General features: G+C 33.6%; 2 protein-coding genes and 1 long non-coding RNA gene across 5 annotated transcripts; 1 reads left to right on the top strand and 2 right to left on the bottom strand.

Moving 5' to 3' along the window:
- Window positions 1–450: 450 nt before the first annotated feature.
- Window positions 451–988, top strand: LOC111831017. Its single transcript, XR_002834314.1, has 3 exons — window positions 451–745; window positions 838–853; window positions 936–988. It is a non-coding gene; the product is annotated as an uncharacterized LOC111831017 (long non-coding RNA).
- Window positions 960–3,542, bottom strand: LOC17890211 (fatty-acid-binding protein 2). Of its 2 annotated transcripts, none has more exons than XM_006294354.2 (11): window positions 3,426–3,542; window positions 2,824–3,234; window positions 2,545–2,752; window positions 2,346–2,421; window positions 2,152–2,254; window positions 1,962–2,030; window positions 1,817–1,853; window positions 1,646–1,720; window positions 1,516–1,567; window positions 1,386–1,430; window positions 960–1,301 (listed from the first exon to the last, which is right to left on the bottom strand). In XM_006294354.2, the coding sequence occupies exons 2-11, from the start codon at window positions 3,198–3,200 to the stop codon at window positions 1,204–1,206; spliced, it is 1,140 nt and encodes a 379-aa protein (XP_006294416.1). In that variant the 5' UTR covers window positions 3,201–3,234; window positions 3,426–3,542; the 3' UTR covers window positions 960–1,203. The 2 variants fall into 2 exon arrangements, with proteins under 2 accessions (XP_006294416.1, XP_023640180.1); XM_023784412.1 differs by having other exon boundaries at window positions 3,430–3,542.
- Window positions 3,543–4,731: 1,189 nt separating this feature from the next.
- Window positions 4,732–8,858, bottom strand: LOC17889640 (guanine nucleotide-binding protein alpha-1 subunit). Of its 2 annotated transcripts, none has more exons than XM_023784410.1 (14): window positions 8,600–8,858; window positions 7,940–8,133; window positions 7,763–7,835; window positions 7,424–7,461; window positions 7,241–7,330; window positions 7,031–7,108; window positions 6,820–6,927; window positions 6,599–6,700; window positions 6,271–6,326; window positions 5,719–5,853; window positions 5,540–5,633; window positions 5,384–5,443; window positions 5,221–5,300; window positions 4,732–5,132 (listed from the first exon to the last, which is right to left on the bottom strand). In XM_023784410.1, exons 2-14 carry the CDS (start codon window positions 7,997–7,999, stop codon window positions 4,955–4,957), a joined length of 1,152 nt encoding a protein of 383 aa, XP_023640178.1. In that variant the 5' UTR covers window positions 8,000–8,133; window positions 8,600–8,858; the 3' UTR covers window positions 4,732–4,954. The 2 variants fall into 2 exon arrangements, with proteins under 2 accessions (XP_023640178.1, XP_023640179.1); XM_023784411.1 differs by having other exon boundaries at window positions 8,750–8,854.
- Between the last annotated feature and the right edge of the window lie 872 nt (window positions 8,859–9,730).

The raw sequence follows: 9,730 nt of genomic DNA, 5'->3' as shown, positions 1-9,730 counted from the left end.
TTTTTTTTATCTTTACTTCTTTTAACTTGTATGATTTAGAGCATGCCTTATAAAAAAATTATGATTAAATCTTACTTTTTCCAAAAAAATGCTTAAAATTTACATTTATTTTCACAAAAATATGTCTTAAAATGTGCATAACATTACATATATTCTGGTAAAAATATGCTTATGAAAAATTGCAGAAATTTAAGTCAGATCTTGAAGAATTTCAGTAACATTTCAATACACGAACGTGAAGAGAGGTTTGATCTTTCTGATTGTCATATTACTATTACATTATGTACTTTGCATAATTTCATTGTATTTTTTTTATTTATATAAAAACTAATATATTATATTTTTGGTGTTGTATGCACGCATTTAGGACAGCCTACACAATAAAGGTTTAATTTACTCATCACATTAAATTTATTAAATAAATTCTGATTTTTTCATTTGCCAATTTCTTTCCTACGCTCAGTTATATTATTTTGAAATAAGAGCGAAGGAAGTTTAATACGGTGTACAATTTAGTTTTGTACTTATGAGTTATTGAGTTATTCATATATAAGTTTATACATGTGATATAATTTTTTGTAAAAATAAATTCTGAATACAAGAAAATTAAGACAACTTAAGTTAGTAACAAAAAACTAAGTCATTACCCTTTTTTGTATGTAACCTTTATAAAGACTTTAAAAAATTTGGTGGACAAGAACAATACATAAGATCCCATAGTAATTGATCATCTTTCGCGTGACAGGTACTGTATAATACATTTTGTAGTTTATATTAAAACATTTATATATAGATTTATTCACCAAACAATAACTAATTTAGCTATATTTATTACAGAGGTGAAGTGATCCAGGTACAAAAATATTTCTAGCAATTGTTTTCTGAAAATTTTCTATATAAATGTCGATTTAACGCAATACCTAATTATAATTTAGGACGACAAAAAGATCATTGAACTAAGAGGAAACAAGGAATTGCTTGATGACAAGAAGTTGATTTTAGAGTAATCAAAACAAATTCACATAACATACGTACTTTCATATAAATCAAGACAATCTTAATACAACTTATGCCATTAGTGTTATTCTCCTTCCTCCAAGCTCCTTACAAAGTATGTTGATTCACAGCATGACCGCATAGTAAATCTACCCAATTGCCTTCTTCTAAAACTCAGAAGCCGTTGGACGTCTAACAAGTGATTGATCAGCATCTCTTTATGATTCCCATCACTTTCCTACCAATCTCCTCCTTTGTCTGCTCAGACACCGGAATATCTCCAATGTACATACCAAAAAATGCCCCTGCAATGTTTGCAAACCATTATCCCTTGGACTTTGTATGCAAACAAGAGCAAGAACGATACAACATTAGAAAGAAGAACTTACTACAAAGGTCCTTGCTTCGGACAGCTCCAATCAGGTTACCGCCAACTGCAAATGTTTACAAGATTCAGGTAAAGTATACAATATAAAGTACATAGAGAAAAAAGCTTCCCTAGTGTGAATATTTACTCACTCTCTGTGATTAGCTGTCCATCTGCTGTTCGTCGAAAGTCTATTATCGTTCCCTGCAAATAAGCGAGCCACTGAAATGAGATATATTCTTCTATGTGTGTTTATAATGTAAAGCGTGAATCATTAGGTACCGCGGGTATAGGAATGTCTTGTGTGAAAAATGAACCAAAATCATTCAAGCAATTGAAATCAGTTTTTGGATTTGCCTGAAATAAGAATGGAGAAGCTTATGATATGGCAAAATGTAAGTCACAATGCTTATCAGAGTGTACAATAATATTTCACTTTGGTGTATAAGTTACCTTCACCAAACGAGCACGCAGTGATTTCTCAAAAACACTGGAAAAATAGACAAGCAAGGGAAGAGATTATTTAGCCATCTATCAGTCAGTGTAATGCGCGTAAAATGAGGCTGCCTCAAATCACTAATGTATAACTTCCACTTACTCTCTCACAGTATTGATCTTCAAGCCATTGTAGTTAACCACAAGCCTCACACTCATTACAATATCTTCCCTGAAAAAACTCAAGTAAAAGACTTTCAGAAGAAATGTCCAACTAGAGACACTCAACCTCAGATTGGATTCCAAACAAATAAAAGTCAAGATGTGATTGCTATGAATCAAAGCTATAATACCTAAGAAGGTCTTTGTATAATTCGTCGCATTTATCCAGTTTGTTCGCTGGAATCGAAGCGTACTTTGACCCAAGCTTCTGGCAGACCGAGGAAGGATGAACATCTAACACAGAGAAGTTTTTAGTTAGAAGCAAAAAACGATAGATGGTTCGATAAAATATTAGAAAAAAGATACAAAGCTAGAATGCACTTACAAAAACCAAATGCATATACTTTAAGAGATTTAATTCTGATAATTTTCATTGTCCGAGATCCAGTTGCAACAAGCACCTTAAAATTGTTATGAATTTCAAAATGTATTAAATTTTCGAAAAACTCGAAATCTCTTCTTTGGTAAACTATGACTTGTTACTCTAACATAATAACAAGTAAGGGAGAAAAAGCTATAAGAACCTCAGAATTAGACCGAGAAGCATTTTTCTTCAGCAACATCGGGAACTCGATCCCTGTTCGAGGCTCTACAGTTTGTCGTGTCCAGTCCGATTTCTGAAAACTCAAACCACTATATTCCTCATGACCAACCTGACAAGTCCTATTCTTAGTATCATCCGAAAGTTGAACATCACTACTCCCTAAAGGCAGAGGAAGTCCATAAGCAGACCTAATAAAAAAACAACAATCAGAAAATGCCCTCAAACAGAGTTTAACAATACGCAATTTCGATAAACTTACATAACATTCAAAGACGGTATCAACGCAGCAGCCAAGGAAAGCACAGAACAAGAATGTAACCTCTCAGCTTCATTAACAAAATGATGAACAATAGTGAATTTAGACAAGCCAGAGGTAACAATATCTTTCGAGAACCTCGGTCGTTCAATCGAAAAGCTCTTAACGTTCTTCGAAGAATCAAAGCTGTCACATTGATGATAGTTACATTTACATACTTCCATTTCCAAGTTCCCTTGAGAAAACCAACAAAGCAAAGCTCCTGTAAACTTGGATATACAACTAAACGCTTCGAATGCGAAGCTTCCCGGTATATGTAACTGCGAAAACAGCTCGTGTTGTATGAATCTCCGCTTTGGTAATACCGCATTTGGATCCATATCACTACCAAACTTAATTTGTTCTAAAAAATTTCTGCAAGAAAACATAAAAAAACATAATCAAGAAAAGACCAAACATCAAATCGAATCAACAACTAATTCACTATTGTTCCCTAACTAACGTAACCAATCTCATGATCGTATATACATAACCGTAACAATCAATATAAGACGAGAGATTAATATATATAACAAAATCAAATTAGAATCATTGTTACAACATACATACAAGATTGCACCAGGGAGATAAATTGCACTATCACGAAGAATCAATCAATCAAGGTTTGTTTTTTTTTTAATGGGTTTCTCTGTTTTTGTTTTGGGATCTATTGACGAAAGAGAAGAAGAAAGAATTGGAATATTCTTTGGCTTATGAAGACAAACGACGGCGAAGAATGATGGGAAAAAAGTTCAATTTTGCAGGGTTCTTCAGTGTAATTATTTTAAAAATAAATAAACGGTGGAGCGGTGGAGCCTATATATGTTTTTAATATATTTCTGATTTTGACATGATATTTTAGTATATGTTCAGTTTCGACCCCTTTACTTTTTACATGTTTTTTGAAGTTCAGTTTTTGACATGTTTTTAATGTGAGAACTTTTTTGGGAAGTTAAATTCGTAAATATAAACACCGTATGAGTTTGTTTGACCAAAATCCTTGGTAAGAGACCATGGCTACTAGCCCTGCGATTTTAATCCGACCTGAAGCCGCCGACCAGATTCTTTTCGGGTTTCGGTTCAACCCAAATCGAAATTTGGTTTAATTCGGAGAAATTGAGATTTGAATTTACGAAACAACCCGATACCCGATTTTTTATTTATTTTTATTTTAGACAAATAATTATACAAAATATACCGAATTTTAACCGATTTTAACTAATTTAACCAATTTTTGAGATATAACCGGAAAGATCTAAAACTAAATCCGACCCAAAACCCAACCCGACTTGACCCAATCCAACCCAATTTTTGCTCGGTTAAATTGTATATAAATTTGAAAAACTGAAAACCCGACTACCCGAATAACATGAGCCGAACCAGACCCGGAAACCCGAACGCGCATGGCTAATGGCTACTAATAGGAGTTTACGGTAAGGTCCGGTCTAGAGGACAAGCAGGCAAAACAACCGGTTAAGATAATTGATTTATTTTATATTTTTAAAAACCATCAAATTATTTTTGTAATGAAAAAGAGTTGAAAACAAAAATTCATTAAAATCATGGTTTAATGTTGCATAATTTCAATACTCATATTGTTCAAAATTTTGAGTAATAGATAAGAACAGTCACAAAACAAAAATTGATCCAGACGACCATTTTTGTTGGAGCGACCTTGACTATCTTTTTCATGACTAACCCGTGAACACTCTTGTATTGAAGATCATTGATCAGACAATGACACTAATAAATCCACCTAGACTAAAAAAACTACTACAAGATTGTCTTAAACTAGCACAGGGCTAGATGAAGCAACCTGTTAGAGTTAGGGGATGTTCTAGTCTCTCCATTGGATTAGCTTGCCTTAACATATACTAAAATGATATGCTTTTAAGGGAAAAAAGAAAATACAAGAAGACAAAGACAAAGAACAATGTTAACCAAAACATTGAGAAAATCAAAACTATCCCGAGCCATCGAGACAGAACGAATATTGAATCGCGAAGTATTTGTCCCAAGAGATGAATTACAAGGTCATTGAGTTTTTGAAATTTTCTTGAGAGATGTAATTTACTTGAGATATATAATAACAAGGTTATAAAAGGCCAGCTTCCAATAGATTTCTCCTTCTTAGTGTCTCATCTACAAGCTTGAACGTTTTCTTTACAAGCTTCTGGTCCAAAGCTGTTGTCCTGTAGATTTTGAATACCCTGTCCACTCGATCCGGCGCTGTGTTCTGGTAATATAATTCCTCAAACTTCTTCTTCACAAACCTTTTTATTTTAATCGAGTCCAAAGTGTAAATTAGAAGGTCAAAAGTATGGTAACAATTTAGTATCAGTAGTTTGGAGAGAAGCTTACTCGTATGCATGCTCAATCTCTTGTTTCCCACTTGAAACTGGTTGGTAATCTCTGAACCATTCGCAAACGTTCAACGGAACCTATGCACATCGAATAAGAAAGGTTTGTTAAACCACATGACTTGCTTGCCTAACTAAAGAAATAGCTATGCTTCAGTTCTTACATCAAGAACCTTCTTCTCAAATATGTCAAACTTGTTCAAGAACAGCATGAAGGATGTTTTCTGCATAAAAGAACCAAGGTTTCGTAAACGATCCATCTCAAGCGTCTCTTCAACGTTTAAACCAATACGATAAAGAAAGGAAATAAAAGCACAAACCTCGAAACAGGGTTGTTTCAGAACCCAGTCGAATAATTCCTTGGTCTCCATCATCCTGTTTTTCTGCTCGTCCTCAAAGAGCGTTTGGTCGTACCTGTGATTAAAACTCGGTTGTGATATATATAATTATATTTGAACAGCACAAGGAGACCTTATAGTTTATAATAGAGTGAGCTTACTCGCTGATGGCAGCACAAAATATCACAGCAGTTACACCTTCAAACAGATGAATCCATTTCCTCCTCTCATTTCTCTGTCCACCCACGTCAAATAATCGGTACACTTCACCACTTTTCTTATTCTCTCCCACAGGACTACAAAATAACAAGCTTTTTACTTATATACCATAGATGAATCCGTCTTAAGTAAACGGAGTGTTGTAAGTAGATTCATGTCAACAAGAAAATTGATATTGGTCTAGAAGTTGAATGATTCTATTAGTAACAAATGACAATCATAGGATCCAAACTGGTGAACAGTTTTATTTAACTTTTTCTTAACGAGGGAATCTACACTATGGACCATACTTTAAACTGTTGGCTCCTTAGCGAATTAGCGTGATGGCTGTTCCTGGTTAACACAGCTACAATCGACTACAAAACCGCCTAAGCTAATTATTATGATTGTGCACCAGACAACTTAGGACATTTCAGACAAAAAAGCCTGAAACCTGACTTGCATAAAAATGCCTATTGAACAGGGAAGAAGGTAAATTATAAAGTAGTTGGCACCTGAACTGTATTTCAACGACACCAGTTGTGCGAACTCTTGCATAGAGAATGTCCTCCTGAAACCCCAACACAAAAAATGCACCAATGAGGACACATTACAGAAGATGCATGTCAAAGAAATTGCAATTGACCTTAGTCTCTAAAATTTGCTAGCTCAAGAAGATCTGTCTTGTTAGGAACCTAATAGATGTGACTAGGCCAATATGGAAACAAAAATGCTATTGTTGTTGATAACTGGATCCTCCAAGGCTGATCCAATGAATTTTATTCAACCAGCTTATATCATTACTTCCAATGCTTTCATCAAAAACTGATACTTTGGTTATACCTTTGTTGGAATATAATTTATATCTGATAGTCTCTTTAAGTTCTCCATCAGATATTTTGTACAATCAGGAACTTGAAGCTCGTTACCACGAGCACATGTTTCCTACAAAATGAAAAATCTAGTCATTCAAACGAAAGTACAAACCAGATAGAATAATCTAAATCATGTATTCAACTTGGAGTGCAACAGTAAAGAACATGCACACCCAAACACAAACACACCTGGATTGCAGGATCCTTCCATAGTGTTTCGATTCCCTCAGCGAGGTCCTTGGTAAGACGTGGATAGTCTAACCTACCACCAATCTCAGATAGCTTCTCCCCAATTTCCTGATTTTAGGATAATAAAAGAAATACATTAAGATAATATACTTAACAATACTCAAAGCTCTAACAAAGACAGCTCAAGTGACCTAAGAATTTGACCACTTACAATACTTTCAGAGGATAACATATATTTTGCAGGATCTGTTTCATTTTGAGCAAACTCCTTTGTTCCATCATGCAATAACTGTTCAACAACATAGAGTAGCTATTAAACTACATGTACAACATACCAAGATCAACATATGACCAAAAAATGATTCAACTACTAAATCCAAATAACTCGAAAACCGACACAACCATTTCAAGTATTGCATACTTTTATAGTCTGGTAGACATTGGCATGGATGACTGGCACATAGCTCTTTAGTTCCCCTTCATCAAATCCCGTTTGGAAGAGAAGTTTTATCTGCAAATTAGTAACTTTGTTTCATTCAATGAACACAATTCACAAATAAATCTCAAAGTAAAAGACTACAACCAATCTTCCCTTGAAACTTGCCTGCTTAAAAATTGTAGATTTTCCAGATTCTCCAGCACCTTTACAGAAGATTAGTCAAAAAGTTAGTGTAAACTCGAAAGTTAACCGAAAACAGAAGGCACAAAACTCCAAAGAAGTAGATACACAAGCAAGGCCATCAACAAATTATGAACCAAAAATTGATGAATTGAATGATAATCACGAAACATATATTACACAATGATCTGCTGGTCTTTCACTTAACATCTCAAAAACCAATTGACTAACATATAAAGAAAAAGATTTACTCAGCAAGAAATTCTAATGCAACAACATGAGATTTATATAGTACCAGATCATTATAATCCAAAGTCCACATACCAAGTAGCAGAAGCTTTCGAATATGCTTTTCAGCCTTTGCTTCTTGCTCTATCCGTCTTTCAATCTCAGCAGCCTGTAGATTAAAACAAACAAAATCAACTCTTGAAGCATCAGAACTAAATGCACACATAAATCAAATCAATAGTGTTACATGAGCCAAAGAGCTACTGAATCAACCTGTGTATTCTCATCAGTATCTTCAATATGATGTCTACTTCTGCTGCAGAGTAACCCCATGATTTTATTTGTTTCTATATCCCCACAAGTAGCCGCATGAAAAGTCGAAAAACAATATCAAGGCCCACAGCTAAAAACAAAACACTTGAGCTTCCAGCTACTGTTGCTTCTCATAACAGAACAACCCTCACAACCTACTCAATCAAAACCATCCAAGAAACACATAAATAAATCATTTTGCCTCAATATTCATGATTACACATAAAGTTTCACTAACCAAAGCAAAAAAAAAAAAACACAAAAAGCACAAAACTTTACCATCTATTAGATTAGTACCTCTGAAATGAAACAAGTTCAGTAGCATAAGGATAAGAAAATGGGATTCAAAATTCGATTAGGTACCAAATCAACTCACACTTCCATTACTATAATCAGATCCAAGAAACAAAAAAAAAACCTTAATTTTTATCACTTCCAATCTAGAACAAACCACGAATTGATCTACAAAACCCTAATCTTGTAAAAACAAGACAAAACCCAATTTAAAACAGAACACAAAAAGAAACAGAACAAGGAGGAAGAAGATAAGATCTGAGTAATAAAAAACAAAACTTTAATGAAACCCAGAAAAGAGAATATAAAAAAGAACTGAAATTTCACCTGAAGAAAGAGTCAAAGGAAGTGAAGATATTGAGTGGGAGCTAACAACAAGAAGAAGAACAAGAACAAGAACAAGGAGAAAGAAGAAAGTACAAAACAAGTTCTGAGAAGAGAACAGAAGAAGAAGTACTTCTTTCTACTACAACTTACTACAACTTCTGCTTCTCTCTCTGTTTCTATTATTTCTTTACCCCTTTGTTTCCGCTTTAATGTTTCTTTCTTCTTCACTCTTTTGGATTTATCTATGTATCATTTTGTATACAATGTTTTTTTTAATATGTAAAAAAATACAAAATTTAATTTGGTCAAAAAGGAAGAAGAAATGAAAATGTTAAGCAAAGGTGGAAGATGAAGTTACGCCGAAAGGTCCTGAGAGTGGTCAAATGTTGAAAAAGAGATGTGTCTCGTGAAGAGATGAGAAGATTAATTACGGAACCTATGCAGCTTTGAGTTTATTTATTATTATTACTAATATTAGCCATTTTTGGAAGCAAGACAAAACAAGTTTGGTGACGACAAAAAAAAAAAAAAAAGACAAAACAAGTTTGGTTTTTTACACCTTCGTGTAAATAAAACTAGGGATGGACCCGCACGTACGTGCGGGGATGATTGCAAAATTTAAATTTATCATAAAGTTTGCAATATTCGGACCGACATGATAAGAAATCCGGATCGAGTGTGAATCAAATTAATGATAAGTTAGAAATCAATTAAATTTGCGAACTATTACATCACATAAAAACAATAGAAAACATTAAAACTTTTGAATAAAATAACATAAATATAGATGTCAAGAGAGTCAAACCCGTTCACTATACATGTCGTGCAACAAAGTAAAATATTTTGGCCCACCCATATGAATAAGTAATATGTCTTCTTGAATGTTACCCATAATTCTCTCTGTATAATATTAGACTTAGTTAAGATAATAATTTTTATTTTCTAAATTACCGTTATCTTTCCGTATCCGTTATTCTTGTCCCGATATTTGAAATATTTAAGTAATTTGAAACTTACTTTTGCTATTTAAATTTCATATTCCTGTATCATACCAGTCATTTGATATTTGAAAGTTGAAATTGAATTGAAGTTTCCAAATTTTGTATATCATCTTGTTTTAAATGAAAATTC

The sequence above is a fragment of the Capsella rubella genome, unplaced genomic scaffold, assembly GCF_000375325.1.
Source record: "Capsella rubella cultivar Monte Gargano unplaced genomic scaffold, Caprub1_0 scaffold_4, whole genome shotgun sequence".
NCBI lineage: Eukaryota > Viridiplantae > Streptophyta > Magnoliopsida > Brassicales > Brassicaceae > Capsella > Capsella rubella.
This window is presented reverse-complemented; position numbering and strand designations above follow the sequence as displayed.